Consider the following 19,778-nt stretch of genomic DNA (forward strand, 5'->3'; position numbering starts at 1 on the left):
GTAAACCCTGAAAAATAATAATAATAAGAAAAAAAATATCTCGGGTGATGAATAAAAACCCCGATTTTCTCAGTCACTTAAAGGGCAAGTAAGAAACCACTTTTTTGATAGAGCTAACTGCGAGCGTTAAACAATTCCACTAGTCAAGTGAAAGAAAATTGCACGTGAAAACAATACGACCGTCGAACTTGGCAATCTCGCGTACAATCAAATCTGTTCTTGCCAGCTGTCTCGAAATTTAGCAAACCACAAAAAAACCAAACAAAAAAGATTTAAAAATTCTGTATACCGATCCAGATTTATCCAATTGACAAAGTGTGTAGTTCACATCAACAGCATAGCCATTTAATAATTCAAGTGTTCTAATGATTTTTAAAACCCTCATATTATATGACTGGCAATATCTATCCATTTGCTTTTGGCCAAATTATTTGCTCGTATACAGTTGATTTCCTGATTTTTTTAACGGGCGGACATCTACCAAGAAAAAGCCAGTTTTCCTGGTGTGACCTTCAAAAGTTTGGGGAAACGAAAAATCAAACAAATCATGTCGGCAAGAAAGAGGTACAGTTTTTCAAACGATTCTGCCAGGCCTTCTAATGATTGAGAAAACAGCTAATCCTTCCCCATTTCTAACATAAATACAGATCGCTTGATGATCAGTTCGATCAATACGATGTCAACTACACCCCTCACTCTATGACGCTATCTAATCAGAAATAGCGCCAAAAATGGCGAAATGAGGCCACAAAAGAATGGACTGAAAGACAATGCCTACCATTTGAGGGCGACAAAAAGACGGATTCAATGCATTCGTAAACTGCATCATTTTCAAGAAATCTAAAGAAAGAAAGAGAAACGAAAACGATTGCAATTTGAAAACATCACTGCCAAACGATTTGGAGAGAGCCCCCCTGCTCTCTCAGGAGGATGTTAGGGATTTTAGGTTCTTCTGAAACGTCAGAGTGCGATGATACATGCAAAGCAAAAGCAAAGGATAACAAAAAACTGACCTTGTAATGGAGCACAGAACTTCTTCCGCTATGAAATGCATTAAAACGAAGCACAGCCATCTATGATCTGGCTTACAGTGGGCGATTGGGTCGTGGTTGCTGCATTTCCGCCGAGGGCGCCAATTGTATCTCAATTAGCTGACCGACTTGCCATCGCCTTTATTTTCCACTCCAGTCAACAACAAAGGGGTGCACTACATGAATAAAGGCCAGTCACAGATTGTTCAGCAGCAATTCATCCAGATGGTCCACTGCCTCAAGTTACACTTGATACATCATTTGATTTCAACACTAAATTGCTGCAACCGAATGTGGCTAAAAACTTTTATCATAAACACTGACACCTTAGAAAATGCAAATAGAAATGGAGAAAAGTAGAAACCGGCAAGAAATACATCCTTTGTAGTCGCCAGTTAAAATCGCAATGATGAAACTGATCAGTTGGTGAGCACAATTTAGCGCGGTTTTTTTACCCCTCACTCCAGCTCCTAGACAGCATTGCCAACTCACGCTAGGAACAAAATAAAACAATGAATCGGAAAAAGATGACGATGGAAATATGAGATGTTGAATTTCATATTATGAATTTAATTTGAATTTAATTAAACAATTTGGGATCAGGTTCTGATTTTGCTGATGATTTTTCAAAACATCAACTACAAACAGCGTTGCATTGCCCAAACCAATGTCACTTGACAGAAATCTGTATTCAGAAGAATCGATTACTAGGAAATTAAGAGAAAAATAAGGAATGCAAGAAGAAAACATAATTTCATTGTGCTTCATTTCCAGCACGAATTTCAATCCTGAAAAGAAACAGGGATTGCAAAAATATGGGTAACAATTAAAGTGAATGAGATTCACAAATGCTCAACAAAATTGAGCTCAATCACACATGCAATTTGTGAAGATGTTAGCTCTTCCTAAATGTTTTCTTCGGTGAATAAAATTAAAGCCTTTCTTATTGTGCCTTTCTTCGACATAGTGGTCGATCTCCTATGTCAAAAGGCATATTTTCTCTTCACGTCATAGACAACTGTAAATATTTGCAACAGAAATGAGTGAGCTACAAATTTTGTGAATCACAAGGGATTTGCTGAGCAAGAAAGTAATCATATTTGCTGAATTTTTCCTTAACCTGATTTTTCACAACACTCATAGTCCTTCCACGGTTCAAATGAATGTGTGTACTGGACAAAGGTCCCATCTGCCCCCTATAATGAAAAACAGAAAGAAAACAAAAATGTGTTAATAGAGAAAATTGCCTTTACCAAATGAACAGAAAATAAAAAAAAAAAGACAATTTGCAAATGCATTTTCTATGGGTTACCCATTAAGATCAGGTAATAATGAATTCTATTTTTGTGCAACTTATTAGTAAAACCCTTCAATTTTGGACATCCAAGTCTTCCATGTTTGATGGAAATTTCAGCGTTGCCCATTTTAGTTTTCTATTAATTAAGTAGCCCATCCATGTTGAAGCCGTAAAAAAAAGCTCCTATTTCATACATAGTTGAAAATCGTTGTTTAAATGATTGGGAACCAAAATGCGTCAACACACGCCAAGATAAGTGGATTGTCTAACAGAAAATTCCCGGCTGAAAAGTCAAAAATTTTGTTATTGCTTCCAGTCAACTCCCATAGATATAGCACTGACGTTAACAGATTGAACACTGATTGGCTGGTTGACATTTTTATCGATTTCTTTGTAGAATAGTCAAAACGTGTAGAAAAGAACCAAAATATAAAAGGCTATGTGATGAAATGATTAACCAGTTAATTGAGTTCATTTTGTCGAAACGCGATCAGAATCAGTTAAATGTTATATCGTGAATTTAAAATACGGAAGCGTCTGCTGTTAAAAGGAACAGCAAAAACAAAACAAAAATACCAAGCAAACAAAGGCGAAAAGGGGGTCAGGGGAGGCACTTGGTCATCGATACGGATAGTACCGCATTTTCGGTGATGACGACATGAAGATAAACACATTGTTTACCGTGCTAATACAACGATAAAGAATACATCCATAACCAAAATTGAAATATTTCACATCCAAAAATCACAAGAGAAAAATTATAAATGAATAAAACAATAAAAACGAGGCAAGGGTGATCGAAACTTTAAATTTATAATAAAGGGTCAACGATGGCAAACGGAATGCCATGTTCTTTCACGATCGAAAAATTCATCTTATTTTTTGTTGTTCTTCAATCGCTGTGACGCAAGAGACGTTTTCACAAATGATGAACCTGGCCAGCAGATTACACAGTATTGTGATTGGTATCAAGATAAAACGTTATCAGCTAACGGCGTTGGTCATTTGCGTAGGTCTAAATGGAAGCCATCGCAACAAAGTCATTCGAAAACTGTACATTGCGGAATTGTTCAGCTATTCAGTTTTGGTGAATATCGAAAATATGGCGGATGGTTCAGGTCAAGTGTTTGAAGGAAAGTTCAGAGTTCGACAAGTTGAAACAAAAATAGTTCGAGTACATCGTGTCCACGAAAATGAAGAAGAAGCTTTGCTAAAGTTAGATCATCCAAACGTCGTCCAACTTCTTCACTGTGGAAGTGACGATGAGTATAGGTAGAGCACTGCGTATTCGTTTGAATAACAGTACGATATCAAGAAGGATTTGATTTGGTTTTTGTTACCTTGTTACCAGGTACTATGCGTTGGGTCCGTGTTTGGCCACTTTAGATCAGCTGTTCTTGAAGTCGGATGATGCCAGAAAATACAAGGGACGTATGCCACATCACATCGATGGTTTGCTGCAATTAGCTTCTGGTCTCCAATACATCCATTTGAAGAATTTAGCTCATGGGGACATCAAACCAGAAAATGTCCTAATTGCGGAGGGATCTGCCGGCCAAAATGAGATAACTCTGAAATGGACAAATTTTGGACTCATCAGAAGTGTCCGTGAAGCAAGGCAAAACAGTCCCATCAGAAGAAATAAGGCGTGGTTAGCCCCCGAGTTGCTTCAATTGGCAAGACATAGAGAAAACGAAGATGAAACCAGTTACCAAGATGGCGTCAAGAGCGACGTTTTTGCACTGGGACTTGTTTTCGGTAGTCTATTCTTGAACGGTGAACATCTCTACGGTTCCATCGACAATGAAAATGAAATTGCCGACAACATAGTTAATGGAAATCCCATCAACATGCTAAGTAATACTTGATATACTAGAATGCTATTGTTTATTAATTCAAAGAGCTAATTGATTTACCTAGAAATGGATGGCAAATTACGCGACTGTTACGAGATTGACCTATTGGAAAAAATGTTGAAAAACGATCCAATTGAAAGGATGATATCGACAGAAGTGCTCGTTCAATTACTCATCATCAAGTATAAGGTACTAATGAATTTAAAGTAAGTCGAGCAACCATATGCAAATGGAAGTTTATTCAATTTAGCACGTTAGAAACGAAAAAGAATTACTTAAATTGTGCGGGGCCGATTCGCAATTGGATATAACAGAAAAAATAAAAGAATTAATTCAGTTCGGAATTAACCTGAACGCAAAGGACAAACACGGAATGAATGCGCTCCATCTTTTGTGTCGGAACTATTCAAACCCAAAATTAACAGACACAATTCAACTTTTAACTGAAAGCGGAATCGACGTGAATGCAAGGGACAACGATGGAATGAATGCCATTCAACATTTGTGTCGATACCATTCAAGCCCAAAATTAATCGACGCAATTCAAATTTTGATTCAATCGGGAATTAACGCGAAAGCCAAAACTAACGATGGATCAAATGCGCTCCATTATTTATGTCGATATAATTCAACCCCAAATAAACTCGACGCGATTGAGATTTTGACTGAATTCGGAGTAGACGCGAAAGTTAAGGACAAAGATGGATGGAATGTAAACTATTATTTACATAATAAAGATAAAAAGGAAATGAAAATTTGGATCGACCGCGACGCTCCTCTAATTGGGGGCGGTAGCTTTAGTACGTTGTTCAAAGGAAAATTCGCAGGTCGTGAAGTAGCAGTAAAAAGAGTTGAAATACACCGCGCCAAGGATGTAGAAGAAGATGCAGTGCGAAAGTTAGATCATCCAAACGTTGTCAAACTTCTTTGCTACGAAAAGGACAACGACTTTATGTAAGACTTTTTTTTCTGGTTTTAAATAACAATGATTTCAAAATGGATTTTTTTTTGTTTTGTTTTCGTTACCGTGTTAAGGTACTATGCACTGGAACTATGTGTCGCTTCATTAGATCACCTTTTCCTGAAGCCCGATGATCCCAAAAAATACTACGGAAATGTATGCTTCACAGTTTACCATCAATTAGCAAATGGTCTGGAATACATCCATTCGAAGAAATTAGTTCATCGAGACATCAATCCAAAGAACATCCTCATTATGCCACGGCCTGAAAACCATTCAGTGATGATAATGAAATGGTCTGGTTTTGGACTGGCCAAATCCGTAAACGAAAAGGGACTTCACTCGTGGTCTGGAGCAGAAGGAACCAGAAAATGGTACGCACCCGAAGTGCTGAGAAAACTCCTCAACAAAGAAAAAGCGGAAACTGATGAGTTTTGGGGCACCGTCAAGAGCGATGTGTTTTGTCTCGGCCTCATCTTGGGTTATATTTTATTGAAGGGAGAACATCTATTCGGTTCAAGTGAAACTGAAATTCACCAGAACATAATTGGAAAAGATCCGGTGAATCTGAAGAGTAATCCCTTTTTACTTCCATACTATTTTATTCTTTTCTTTATGAACTCTTGTTTAATTCTAGGAATTTATGGTGACGCATTGTACAAATATTACTATAGCTTGTTAAGGAAAATGTTGGAAAACGATCCGGAAAAAAGAATTAATTCAATAGAAGTCATCCAACAACTTGAATCCAGCATCGCTAATATTGGGGATTCTTTAATTAATATGTTTAAATTCGAAAGACCTCTATTTAGCTGAATGAAAAAGAAGAAGAATTTCGCTAACTTTGTGCTTGTGCCTCTTCGCCTGATCTAGTTGGAAGAATCAACGACTTCATTCGCCTTGGAATCGATGTGAATGCAATGAACAAACATGGAATTTGAATTCCGTTATTTGTGCCAATACAATTCAAGCTCAAATTTAATGAACGTCATTCAACTCTTAATCCAATAGGAAATTGTGTCATATCCGATAGCCAAGATGCACGAACTTATTTATGCGTTGTGGGTTGCTAGGCCATTCCCCACTTATTCTTGAAAACTATATTTACATAATTTGTCCATGAGCAACAAAATGGATCCCAATAGCATTAAATGCACTTTTAGCAAATTGTCAAATTTGTAATTTACATAAACAGCACAGCCATTTAAAAATACAAGTGTTTAAATGGTTTTTAAATTCCAATATTATGTCTCTCCGTTTGATTTTAGCCAAATCATCTGCTTATGTACAGTTAATTTCATGGCATTTTAAAAGAACAGGCATCTAACGGCAAGTAAATCAGAAAATGTCGCTCTTTCTATTGTGACCTTCAAAGGTTTGGTGAAACAAAAAGCGAAAAATCAATCAAATAAAGTCGGCAAGAGTGTGACATTTCTTCAAACAATTCTGTCAAGCCATCTGATGATTGGAAAAAAAGCTAATCTTTCCCTATTTCTAACTGAAATACAGGTCGCTTGTTGGTCCTTTCGAACAATACAATGGCAACAATGCTCTAATAGCTCTATGACGCCATCGAAGCAGAAATGGCGGCAAAAATGGCGAAATGTGGCCAGAAAAGAATAAACTGAAAGGCAATGCCTACCATTTGTGGGCGACAAAAAGACGGGCTCAATGCATTCTTTAACTGCACTACTTTCAAGAAATGAAAAAAAGGGGAGAAAAAAACGAAAACGATTGCAATTTGAAAACATCACAGCCAAAAGATTTGGAGAGAGCAGAGGGGAGGGATTTCAAGTTCTTCTGAAACGTCAGAGTGCGATGACACATGCAAAGCGAGAGAAAATGATAACAAAAAACTGACCTGGAAATGGAGCAGAGAACTTCAACGGCTATGAATTGCATTCGAACGCAGCACAGCCATCGATGAACTATCTGATTTACACTAGGCGATTGTGTTGTGGTTCCTACACTTCCGCCTAGGGCGCCAATTGTATCTCAGTTAACTGAGCGACTGGCCATCGCCTTTTTTTTTCACTCCAGTCAGTCAAAAACAAAGAGGTGCACTATATGAATAAAAGCCAGTCTACAGATTGTTCAGCAGCAATTCATCCAGATGGTCCACTTCGTCGAGTTACACTTGATACAACCGCGGTTCACAACCGCATGCCTCTCGCCGTATAGAAACCCCCCACTGATCCCAATATATATCTGGATCCATACTTTGTCTCCAGCTCGCAAAGGTACAGTACTTTGAAGGGTGATTGGACTTCGATTATCCGGAAATACGAGGTAGCCTATATTAACCTGACTGATTGCCATTCTTTCACCATTTTTATTAAGATTCACGCCTAGTTCACTTTTTTCCCATTCTTTTTTTTATTGTAATTTCGAAAACACGAATTTTTTCAAGAATTCGATTTTGACATAACTCCTTTTGCAGGTCTACTAAAATGACAGTTAATTAAATCAAAGAAGTGAATTTTATTCACCTACCTGGTTTATTAGGTCGTTTTCGTCGTAGGTCAAAAGAGTTGCTAATCATGACCATTGTCTCTGGGTCTGATTTGGGTTTCGAATTTTTTTATTATCTTGTTCGGAGACTAATCATGACCATTGTCTCGGTCTGATTTGATTTCTTCTTCTAAAAGCCACCCGTTAAAATGCGTGTGGTTTCGCGGAACCTGCAAAGATACAGTACTTTGAAGGGTGATTGGACTTAGATTATCGACTGATTGCTATTCTTTCACCATTTTTATAGATTCGCACCTAGTTCCCTTTGCACAAAGCCAGGGCTTGACTGGGACGACCGTGAAATCAAAAGAGTTGCTAATCATGACCATTGTCTCTGGGTCTGATTTGGGTTTCGCGGAACCTGCTCGGTCAAAGCCAGGGCGTATTCGTTCAAACAACTCAATGGAGTTGTCGTGCGGAAGTCAGGGCGTTCCTCACACATTATCATATAACATTTTTAAAAATTCAACAGCCATTCTTCTGAATCCATTATCATTTGTAAGGATCAGGTTGTTGAAATGATAGCGGCCGTCTTGAACAAGATTTCGATGGCCCTCGACTTGTGCCATTTCGACGAGGATGACCAAATCAAAAAACAAAGCTCGTGTCTGTAATTTTGAGGTTTGTGTTTATACGCGGAAGTCGCTTGTCTATATGCTTCGGAGGGCTGGGCAACATGGCAAGCCAAAAGGCGTTGGCTTTTGAAACGAGTTTCATCATGCCGCGAAAAGCAGATGTAACTATCAACGTCATTTGCTTGAAACGGTTGATCTTTTGTTCCAGAATGAAGGATATTCAGCTTTGTGTGAATCTAAAGCCACAGTGGCCTTCCAGTTGAACGTTGAATTGTTAAGAACTGGAACACGAAAGGGTAGACCTTCGAGATCAACAACTTGGGTTGAATGGCTTTTCTTTTCAACTCGAATGTTTCACATTGAAAAGCGAACATCTACGCCCTTTATTTCATGATGGCAAACATCTGATTTTTCCCGGAGAGGTGAAAGCCTTAAGCAAAGTTTCCTACACTCGTAAAAAAAAAATAAAACCACATTAATACAAATACGAAACAAGTTCATCACTTAGGCATTGCAAATTCCTCGTCCAACATGAAACCTGTAAAGCGAGTATATGAAAATCCATCATCATAAAGATAGCCCGAAGTTGCCCCGTTAAGAATCTCCAACCAAACTCGATCGTTGGCTTTCAATTTCAACGTTGATTGAATTATCAGTGGACGAAAGATGCTTCTGGTGGTGTCCCACTCCTCTTGAAAAGTTCTACCAGCTTGTTTTGCGTTCAAATACAGATTTAGTATGACGTAACCCCGTTCTTTGGTAGGGTCAACAACGCCCAATCCGTTAAAGGAGAAGAAATAAGTGCCATCCCGTGGTGCCGTGAATATTCCCGTTTTTAAATTCATGGCATTGCCGACGTTAACCGATTCAACATCAAATGGTATAGCAACGCCCGTTGAGTTGAAACTGTTAAACCTATTAACGTTGAAATATGTCGGCAAAGATTTGACATCGACGTATCCGATCCATGTTTGATAACCTGTTTATCAAACATATGTTCAACAAAGTTCATCAAATAAAAATGTAATAATCCACACGTGACCATTGATCTATTACCTCGTTCAACATATCGTTTATCAAATTGGCAGAAAACAGTTTCTATTTGTTTGTCTCCCCTGACTGAGTAGATTCCGTTGAGAGTGTGTCCCATCTGCCGCAAATCTTCGCACGATCTCGGCATTGCCTCCGTTTCTGCCTCCGTTTTCATCTCCGTTTCTGCCTCCGTTTTTGTCTCCGTTTTTGCCTCCGTTTTTGCCTTTCCATGACATCGTAACGGCGTCACTTTGTACTGGAAGGAGCCCTTTAACGGATTGCTAAAATGGAGGCGCGTAACAGGCAGCTGATCACGATTGTATATCGAATCTAGATTTCAGCCCCGATTTGAATTGTCAACACGTTTTTTTTAAATTCAAATAAATAGATCGCACGTACGCAACCGATAATATTTTTCGTCATCGAGGTTGTCGCAGGGGCTGCCGGAAAACGTTTCCCTTTTGCCATCTTTGTCGTTATACCAAGCATAGGCGGTCCCGTTGTAGTTTAACGGCGAATTTCTGCAATCGTACTGCAACATCAACGACGAATTTTAAAACAGACGACCTATCAAATAAATATGAGCTTTGGTCACAGTACCTTAAGTTTTAAAGCGCAGTTTTTGGACAATTGAATCAACGCTCGGATTTGACTATCGCTTGCGTAATATTTGATTTGCCTCGAGTAACATCCAGGTTCTGTGCAATTTCCAATGTCCATTTTTGATTCACTGTCATGCAAAATGGATGTTGTGCCTTTGACAGGATCCCACTTCCAGTTATCACCATTCGCCTCGGCTACCTGCATGTCGCAATGGACGCGGATTGGTGGATCACCGATGCCTTGTCCGTCTGGATCGATCCAGTACATACCGGAGGGGTACGACGTATTTGTGTCCATGATTTCCTGGCAAGTACGACGAGTTGCGATCTGACGACGGGGTCGATTGATGGCGACATTATCTTTCAAAGGCTCATGTCCTTTTTCGAGAACAGCCAAAAGTGAATCCTGTTTTTCAATTTTCGCTTCCAGTTGACCGACTTTCGTCTCCAAATCAATAATTTTGGCGTCCAAATGTTCTTTAATTTCGACCTTTACGCGAACGCGTAAGTCAAACACTATGAATTAATGCAGCAATAAAAGATATGAATTGGGACTCACATAGTTTTTCTCAAGTAGTTCAACTCTTGCTTGCAGATCAGGTGGAGCAGCCGTGAGATAGCACGTAGACAACGCTAAAATAAGAAGAAATGATCGAATCATCCCGGATAAATTATGTCCCATCCTTTCGCCTTCGCACAGAGGCTAAGAATGAAATACCGAGCAAACTATAAACTGGCTAAAATGCCTAGATGGTGTTTTGAAACGACATTCATTAAAAAAAAGCGGTCAGTTGCAGTAGTAACTTGAGAATCCATTTATCAGATCTTATCTACGAGACATAACGCAAACGTCATTTCTTCTTAGTTGCAGCGTATTTTCCAGATGGCGAAAGCAAGTCTCAAGGCCGTTGTCAAACTATTCCATAAATCGAGAATAGCCCGTCATCGATCCTCACCATCAGCATTCTGTTCTCCTTTTTCTGGAATTAATCGCGTCTTTCGTTCTCTTCTTTCACGTTGCCTTGTTTTTAACAGGGAGATACGTGGCAAGGAAAACTTACTGACTTTCAAACGTTTTTTAAAACGATATTTAATCGTGTTGCTTTGACATTTACTTAAGTTTACTCAAATAATATGACTAAATTCTAAGCGTACCAGATATTTGGGATCACGCATCGCTTGACGGGCGAACTTCGTGATCGATGCAAAAATTTTCCAGTGTAGAATTTACCTTCTACAAAATTCAATGAGAATAAGATTCATGGCTACCACTTTCAGCTTGCAACACAATTTAGACGACACACAACAATCCAATTTAAATATTACAATAATCCAAAGTTCTTCTATTTAAATGTCATCGACATGATCACTTGATCGCGCTTGTTTTGAACTAGTCAGTAAATATGTGACTATGCACAGCAAGGCAGTATGTTACTGTTGAATGCACGTTACGGTGATCTGTTTCTACATGAGCCAAACAAGGTGGTAGAGTGTAAAAATATGTAGCAATTATACATCAAAACAGGTAGTAATAAAAATATTTTGAAATATTGAGTGTATGTCTTAAAACATTAAAATGATTGTAATGAGTAAAGAAAAAGTGTTTCCCGAATGTCCTTCAAATACGTCCCGACCGATAATGTGATAGAATAACATTTACAAAATTTCACAGTTAGCTACTTGGTAAGCAAGTGCTTCAAAAGCCAGTGGTACAAATCTCTGCAAACCCGTTGTTCTTTAACGGTTAATTGTTTATTAACCCCCTCTGAGTGACGATTACAAATACCAACAAAGGTTTAACTGTTCAAATGAAGCCTTCGTGTCCAGCAAAGTCATAATATGCTGAGGCCAGTCTGTGGAAAGTACTGTTCTTCTAGGCTAAAATCCCTATTATAATTTCAGATGAATATTCAATTCACTTTTCGGATTCACAAGATTTGTTGACAAGTTTAGCACCCTACACCACAGACTAGTCATACTCGACGCTGTCAGATTTTTAAGTTTTAACGTTCTCGTACGTAAAGCACATTTTTCTTATGGCGTTGGATTTACAAAATTTCTATAATCTAGATAAATATTAATGTATACGTAATTACGTATTGAAGATATTTTGTAAATTTGAATAAAAATGAAACAAATATTCGCTGACATCTGGCAACATTTTCCCCTTCCTTCTAAATAGTCCAAAAATGGCGACATCCGGCACGGTTACTTTCTTAGCTAGGGAGAGTATTGAAATCTCAGTGAAGAACCATCACTCGCTAATGGCTGACACGCGTTCTGGACATTGTCCTGGTCCTGCAAAAGCGACTTTCGGCTTCCCCACTTTGGAATCAGGAAAACTATCTGGTAATTTGTTACATTAAAGGTGTTAGCTAGTCGTTAAGTGCAATATCATTTATAAATTTAAAGCCAATAGTTAATTTTGTTAACTTTCTAAATGTGTTGGACGAAAAGCACTTGCGTTATCTGTGAACTTCCCGCCTAAAACTGCCTGAACGTAAAATGGTTTCTCTGCAAAGCATGGTCAACGTTCAATAAAGGTCGTAAGTGAATGGGTGTAAAGTTCTTCATGCACGTGTTATTATTTCTGTAGGTTCAGGTCAATCTCCCCATGAATCATCATTGTCGTTGGCTGGAATGGTGGATTGAGATCTTCTACCACCCTTGTGTTTCAGTAATGTTATATTTCATTTGAACTGTTGCTGTGTTTCTCTTTTCTAAGATATTAATTTCCAATATTGTTTTTAGTGTTCAGATATGAAGGCATGTGTTCGTTCCTGGGCTTGTCAACTGGACAAGGCCGGCTCAGCAGATTATTGAAGATGCCCAACATAAGCACCATAGCAGTGAATGTGTTGAAAGTAGGTACTACACCAATCGTGTTTTGATATTGTTATTAATTTCAATTTTTTCTTATTTATTCGTAGTAAGGTCTAATTTATCTTTGGATGGATTGGTTCATTTGCAACTATATATATTAGAATATGTATAATTATAACCGCAATTATGTATATTAGAATTGTTCACTGAAGGGTGGTATCTTGATGCAATCATTCAACGGGGGGATAGATCGTTAACGAAAAGAATGCCCGTTAGCTTCGTAAAGTCAACATAGTTTTGATGTGTTGCAGTAACTGGAAGGCAAGCAGACTACCTATATTGAGTTTCTTTTTTTTAAACATTTTACAGTAAATATAAAAACTTGGATTAACTGAATGGTAAAAAAATGAATTATTGTGATTTGTCTGCTGTAAATTATTTTAATTTGCCTTTTCTTGTGTAGGTTTACGAGGTAAACGGAAATCCATGTTGGTAACAGTCCTTTGACGTTCTTTTGTCCGAAAATCAGCAGTTCGACAGTTGTAGAAAATTTTCGATGGATGCTACAACAGAACAGGCTGGGTATGAGGGGGGAATTTAAGTCGCTAATTTCAGTGGCCATTTTGTTTGAGAAGGTGCAGTAGCGACTTGCGTGCTCAGCACAGAACTGGCATACCTTTTATCGGAATTCTGGAAATTGATTACTGATCTAAAGCTAATAATTTATTCGACTACATTGTGGAGAAAATGTAGTCATTCTGAACTGCAAGGTAACAAATCTAAATACATTTTGCTTGAGATGACTAGAAAAAGTGATTTTTATTGTGGTACCCATCTGTACAAGAAAGAGAACATACTTCTATCAGTTAAAAGGAAGTAAGAATTCCAGTTGAATTTAATAACTGTTATCCTAAAGCTATCTTAATTAAGTAGCAACAAGGGGAAAAAGTATTTGAGAAAGGTATTGAATTGATGTAATGATCAGTGAGTGTCTTGTACTGCGTGCGTTTCTGGTTGTCCTCAATTTTTTCTAGCTTTGGTTTAATTTGAGTGGTAATTCCTTTTGTGTTCATGTCTTTTCTGCTTTAACTTTGTGTAAACAATGATATTAAGAGTAGGTAGCTAAAATGAGTTTACATTTGTTAAGGGTGAAGAACATTGTAGAAGAAAGGAGAGATATCTAACTCGAGCTCGAATATGGATGACATTTGTTGTGGGGTGATATTGATCAAATTGTCAAATCCTATAGGAAATTCTTAAAGGTTTCCTGATGTACTGGCAAAAATCAGTATCGGATTATGGCAATTATAGGTGTAAATTTTCATGATACGTCAATCACATTCCAACTTCAGGTAGGGTTTGTTTCTTATTAAATTTATCTTGACTTGAGGATGAGTGAAATGATTGCCTAATTACAAATGACAGCCTATATTATCCTTATTTGTTCTGAGTTTGCTATTTGGTTGTCTAATTGGAATTTTAGTTTTTGAATGAGATTCAGGTTTGATGTTACAGGTGTTACATTAACAGATTATGTTCGTATTCACTAACATTTCAAGGATAAATTTCTTTTTCTTAAAATTTACTTGTAAGTAAAAATAAAGCTTTTATATAATTGTGTATTATCTACCTAACTCTTTCCTGTTCAATGGGAAAGGATTTTGTTCATTCTGGGAACATGTCTATCAACAATGCAAGCTCCAATGGGATTTGTCGTGTTGTACGTGTATATATCAAGTATGTTATCATTTCCAGTTGTCTCTTCCGAAGCTTCTGCCAGAAGAATATGCTAAGCAATCAATTCACGAATCATATAAGGTATGAAATATATATATGAAAAGAGTTTTTATGCTTAATGGAGTTTTATTGTCTTATAGATTAATCATCTGAGAAGGTTCCTTGTTTGGGGCAAGGTACTGAATGAAGTATTATGATTGGATACACTACATGGAATTTCCATACTTTATTCACGTTCTCATTTAAAAACGGTATTTAATATTTAAAAAAATTGAAGTGCATATCTGGGCTCCCTTCCTTTCCGTAGCCCCGTTTCCCCTTGACTCATAATAAGCCCGTAGGGGGTCATGCCCCTACTGTACGGTATATTTAAAAACAACATATACCGAGGTTTGGAGGGCTCTGGCCGGAAAGGGGACGTGGGGTGCCGCGTAGTCCGATGATGTGTTCACGGAGGGCGACGTGGGGTGCCGCGTAGTCCGATGATGTGTTCACGGAGGGCGACGTGGCTGCCCACAAATCCGAATTAAAGGTTAATCGCTCCTGTAAAAATGTTCCAAATCTTCGGCTCTTCTTCCGGCTTCTCTTAGCCAATCACCGGGTAATCTCCCCGGTGGGTCAACAAGGCAGTGTCTCCCCCTGCCTGGGTTGACGGCAACTTTTGAAAGGGATATTGTGCCTTTTTAAAGTTGCAAAAATAATTGTATTGTGAGGAGAATTGTCAATAAAAAACTTTTTTAAACGAAATTTTTGAAAAACATCTTTTTCTTTGTTGACTCGGTGTTAGCTTGTTTATTTATTAATGTTTGTTGTATATTTATATACGATTTATACATACCCAATCAAGAGCGAATATTACGTTGTTATACAACTTCATAGTTATTGACGATGTATTTTAATCTCACTTCATGGAGATTCTGCAACTTGTAGTGCAGTAATGATATTGAATAGTATACATGCATTGTACATCAGTCTTGATATTTTAAATTATATATATTTGTTTAATTTTATTTAGACTCTTTAGGGATTGAACTTTTGATTTCTGGCGTGCGACGCCGATGCTCATCCATAGAGCCATGAGTCTTGTAAATGAGTAAACTATTTTTCCATGTGTTTTGAAGGAAACCTATTTGCACTTGTAATAATATTGTTGTGCGTGTCTTTGGACTTGCAATAACAATTGACAGTATATCGATTTAATTATTAAATTGGTTGTCCACAGATAGGTAATGTCATTTCCACAGTGGTAGAGATTTGAACACTGGCTAGTTGGCATCTAGAGCTGATGCTCAACCATTGAGCCATGGATCACATGAATGCTGGTTACACAATATTGGTTTTTTTCATTTGGAGGACTAGTGGAACTTACATTAGAAATAATGAAGTGAAAGAAAATTATATGACGATTATTCAATTTCTACTTTTCAACTGCTTATTTTTTGAATTATTTGCTAATATCGATAGACTTGACTCTCCACGGGCTAGAACCATACACTTTCGACATTCTAAGCCGAAGCTCAACCATTGAGCCATGAGTCACAAAACTTTAGTGACAGGACCTGTATACAGCCACTGATGTGAAGGAAAATGGTATTCCTAATATAAAATTGTGTTGTGTCAAATACATCACTCAATTAAACCTGCACTGAGATTTGAACCCCAGAACTTTGCTTTTCCTCGCTAACGCTTTACGGTTAACCCATACAATCACATGTAATGAAGTGTTCTGCACGATCATATTGTTCTGAATATTTTCGAGACATCTAGCGGCGAAATAACAATTCATTTTCATGGCGTTCACAGCTGTTCTGTCAGCTGTTCTGTCAGCCGTTTCATTTCGCTTGGCGTTGGATTTCAGGATGGGAGCTAAAATGGACGTCTTCCTTCTTGAAAATTTCACCACCGATATCGTGTTTTTCTTAAATCTGGGTCCTGTGAATGAATTCCAAGGAAACTTGTGAAAGGTATTATGGCAAATATTTACATCAAGTGTTATTGCACCATTCATTAAAAATTTTCTAGAGAAGGACGAGGAGCAGGGCTCGACTTTACCACGCTTGTTATCTCCGTTTGGCAAATACGCCCTCCTTCGTACCAAAGGAGCTTGACAATCTAAATCTTCTAGAGACCAACAGGTTCAACTCAATTCTATCAGATGTTGTTACAAGTTATCGTGAACAGTTTTAGTTATGAACTATTTCTAGATCTTCAGGATGTACCTGGTTTGCTGTGTGGGCTGCAGAGGTGGTCCGTGGCAGAAGGGAATGCTGTGAATGTCTTTTTTTTAGTGTAAATAAAAGATTTTCAGTTCAACATGATTTTGGTCTTATCATTGTTCGTTACTGGCCGGTCAAATGTGTCACGTTGTGAAGGACACTGAAAATGTGGGTTTAGAAAACGTCTTTTTGTGTTTGACGGTTATGGCTTTACTTGATTTTTTCTACCAAGTCCAAGTTAAGTTTAGCTTCTGTTTTTGAATAACTCAACTAAGACAAAAAATACAAGAAAAATAAATAATTTGAAAATAGTTTTTATTGTCCCACCTCCTCCCATCAATTCCACCACTGTTTTACATAACATACATATACAAATAAATACATACATACATAAATACACACATTGAGTTAACCTGTTGGCTGCCAGGCCTAGCAACCCTTTAGGTTGCTGAAACTACAGTCGCTACGTCGAACGTCTTAAGGATCGCCGACCAAAGGGGACTTGTCCGAAGACAAGTCCCCGGGCTGGCACGGTGATAGAAACCATTTCGGGAATGCACACCCCAGGTAAACTATCGCCGTACCGACAAAGAGAGGCCCTGCTGGTGCATTGCCTACTATGCGCCTAAAGACACAAGGCCTTGTGCCTTTAGGCGCATTGGCGACTGTCCCACCCCATGGTATAGAAACCATGAGGCAGAACAGCGCCCCGGTTCCCTAAAGCTACAAAAAAAATGGGACTCAAGCGGGGTGGCAGCCAACAGGTTAACTCAAATACACAAAACACTGCAAAATAAAATGATACCAAGGTGACGATCCACGATGAACGCCGCCATCGCCGCGGGCTATCGGCTGAGCTACATCTTTTTTCGGTCGATTTTTCCATGAGGGGCGATGGGGAAGACGGCGATGAGATGACGGCGAAGGCTTGGATGAGACGATGGCGATGGTGAAGGCGATGGCGAAGGCGAAGGCGATGGCGATGGCGATGGCGATGGCTCTGGCGATGGCGATGGCTCTGGCGATGGCGATGGTTATGGCGATGGCGATGGCGATGGCGATGGCGATGGCGATGGCGATGGCGATGGCGATGGCGATGGCGATGGCGATGGCGAGGCGGGGCGAAGACGGCGACGCGATGATGGCAGGGGCGAAGACGGCGACGCGATGATGGCAGAGGCGAAGACGGCGACGAGACGATGGCACAGGCAAAGGCGGCGACGAGACGATGGCAAAGGCGAGGGATGAAGCGGCTACCAGGAAAATTGTTCTTATATGCCCTGGGTAACAGATGATAAACAAATCAGATTCGAGAACCACATGATACTTGGTAAAAAAAAGAGATGAAAGTCCGGTTATGGTTAACTGGGGTGTCAAAATGGCACAAGTTTGATAACAAAAACTAGCTCAGGTGATTTCCTGGTTAATAGGACCGTAATGATGAAATAGACTTAAGTTAGGGGGTTCTACTTCTAAGACATGGCCTTCCATACTTAAAGAAAAACATCAACTGCATGGCAATCTTTTAACTTCAATCTCCTTTCAACAAGAGCTGGACGCAAACAGTTGTGTTATAAAGCTATGCTTGTTGAATGAAGGTTGAAGGAGTTCAAACAAAGAAATGCCTAGCGCACCCAGAAGTCACAAACATTGAAAACAAAGGTGAAAAAGGATAATAAAACATTTAGTTCTCTAGATATACATGAAGAAAGAGAGATATCTTAAACAGTACCAGCTCAACTAGTGGGCTTGAGCTTGAAATGATTCAGCCAATACTTTTGAGTCTACTTACAATTCTATTGAGAAGCTCATTGCAAATTAATACTCTTACTTAAACTATACTAATAACGTTTCTGCTATTCTTCGAAAAAGAATTGGGAGACATTTAACCCTAGAAAAATCTGAAGATTGCACTTTCCAAAGCACAGTCCCAGCATTGACTTGCTAGCTTTCCATGCTCAAGTTGTCATAGCTTGTTAACATAACAAACATCAACTTTCGAATTCTAATAATAAAGCAAAATTGTGACACCTAAAAAGTTAAATGATCATATGGTACTTACTTGTTACTATAGATGCACAAAACCACGGGAAAACTTAAAAAATCAAGAGAGCAAAAAGTTTTGCATGTTGACGTAGCTAATGGCAGACATAGCAGACGACGGTCGCATTCAATTTTCTAGGTTTTAATCCGACACGACAAATGTTTGTTAAAACCTTATAAAATAGGTATTCGGAATATTTCGTCACCCTCATAAGAGTTGATTTTGTATTTGGACTTCCTTACTTCCTTTTATGCAAATTTTCCGGAAATAATTCGGAAGTAAGGAATAACTTGAGAATATGAACCACACAAAGAAAAGAATCAGACTAGTAGTTCATATAAATCTGATATACAGAACGAATGATTTTTACCTAATACCTTGAATTATGATCAGGTATGTGAATTTTTTTATCTATTTCCTGATACATTAGTTCTATACCAAATTGTGTAAGACCCTGTAAATGTGGTTCCTTCTTTCTTGCAGAGACTTGCTGACAGGCACACAAGTCTGTTTGCCTGGATTGGAATATGACAAAAGATTTGGACAAGTTTTTTCTTTAACTATTGGCCTAGCAGGAGCGAAATGCTAATAGTGTGTGATACTACACTGAAAACAAGTGATGACAAGCTGTATACAGTCAGCGAGATTAAGTTTATTGCAAGATGTTAAACCTCGTATTAACTATTCTCATATATATATAGGCTTCACATATTTTCTGTAAGGTGCAAGTACTGTTTCAGAAGATGCTGGGACTGCATTTCATTACAAAAGGGCAATCCAATGTGGTGACCTGGTCATTTATGTATGTTTCCTGTCGTCTGGCCGTCCATCTTGGCTTCCAGCGATTGGTGTTCTTATCACATACAACCATTAGAGCAATCAAAAGGAAAGAAAAGGTAAATAAATTAATTCAAAAGCAATATTGAATGAGGATAGAAAAAACATGATCAACTTAATATAGCATAGCCAAATGAAGTTCACTGCACTGGAAGACAAGAAACGGCAAATTGTCGGATTGTTCAGATAAAGCTTATGTAGTTCATTCTTTGTATATTTTGATACCAATCGGTTATGTGACAACCTATGTGCTGAT

The 19,778-nt window shown here is 38.4% G+C and overlaps 4 protein-coding genes and 2 long non-coding RNA genes across 12 annotated transcripts in view; 4 read left to right on the forward strand and 2 right to left on the reverse strand.

The window, feature by feature from the left end:
• LOC130694048 (vascular endothelial growth factor receptor 1-like) overlaps window positions 1–19,778 on the reverse strand; it is an 81,301-nt gene that overhangs the window by 37,452 nt on the left and 24,071 nt on the right. The window lies entirely within an intron of this gene.
• LOC130694044 (uncharacterized) overlaps window positions 1–19,778 on the forward strand; it is a 73,745-nt gene that overhangs the window by 36,998 nt on the left and 16,969 nt on the right.
• Window positions 1–19,778, forward strand: part of LOC130694050 (death-associated protein kinase 1-like) — a 49,764-nt gene that overhangs the window by 19,091 nt on the left and 10,895 nt on the right. The gene's annotated exons all lie outside the window — the stretch shown is intronic.
• On the reverse strand, window positions 8,584–10,557 carry LOC130694057 (uncharacterized). 2 transcript variants are annotated; one of them, XM_057517202.1, is made up of 6 exons: window positions 10,425–10,557; window positions 9,864–10,355; window positions 9,663–9,795; window positions 9,288–9,593; window positions 8,770–9,210; window positions 8,584–8,676 (listed from the first exon to the last, which is right to left on the reverse strand). In XM_057517202.1, the coding sequence occupies exons 1-6, from the start codon at window positions 10,545–10,547 to the stop codon at window positions 8,663–8,665; spliced, it is 1,509 nt and encodes a 502-aa protein (XP_057373185.1). In that variant the 5' UTR covers window positions 10,548–10,557; the 3' UTR covers window positions 8,584–8,662. The 2 variants fall into 2 exon arrangements, with proteins under 2 accessions (XP_057373185.1, XP_057373184.1); XM_057517201.1 differs by having other exon boundaries at window positions 8,584–9,210.
• LOC130694093 (uncharacterized) lies at window positions 12,113–13,524 on the forward strand. Of its 4 annotated transcripts, none has more exons than XR_009001879.1 (6): window positions 12,113–12,214; window positions 12,323–12,408; window positions 12,462–12,542; window positions 12,617–12,729; window positions 12,796–13,086; window positions 13,152–13,524. It is a non-coding gene; the product is annotated as an uncharacterized LOC130694093 (long non-coding RNA). The 4 variants fall into 4 exon arrangements; XR_009001881.1 differs by having other exon boundaries at window positions 13,058–13,086; XR_009001882.1 differs by having other exon boundaries at window positions 12,468–12,542.
• On the forward strand, window positions 16,272–16,738 carry LOC130694105 (uncharacterized). Of its 3 annotated transcripts, none has more exons than XR_009001907.1 (3): window positions 16,272–16,389; window positions 16,448–16,560; window positions 16,613–16,738. It is a non-coding gene; the product is annotated as an uncharacterized LOC130694105 (long non-coding RNA). The 3 variants fall into 3 exon arrangements; XR_009421317.1 differs by having other exon boundaries at window positions 16,630–16,738; XR_009421318.1 differs by having other exon boundaries at window positions 16,453–16,560; window positions 16,630–16,738.

This window comes from Daphnia carinata, chromosome 6, assembly GCF_022539665.2.
Source record: "Daphnia carinata strain CSIRO-1 chromosome 6, CSIRO_AGI_Dcar_HiC_V3, whole genome shotgun sequence".
Taxonomy (NCBI): domain Eukaryota; kingdom Metazoa; phylum Arthropoda; class Branchiopoda; order Diplostraca; family Daphniidae; genus Daphnia; species Daphnia carinata.

Excerpts from the sequence above, each read along its gene's own strand:
- LOC130694057 (XM_057517201.1), bottom strand. The coding sequence starts at position 10,547 with ATGGGACATAATTTATCCGGGATGATTCGATCATTTCTTCTTATTTTA. Across the intron at positions 9,796-9,863 it reads ACTGCGCTTTAAAACTTAAG|TACGATTGCAGAAATTCGCC; the intron begins GTACTGTGACCA and ends TTGATGTTGCAG. Across the intron at positions 9,211-9,287 it reads TAAACGATATGTTGAACGAG|GTTATCAAACATGGATCGGA; the intron begins GTAATAGATCAA and ends TTTGATAAACAG.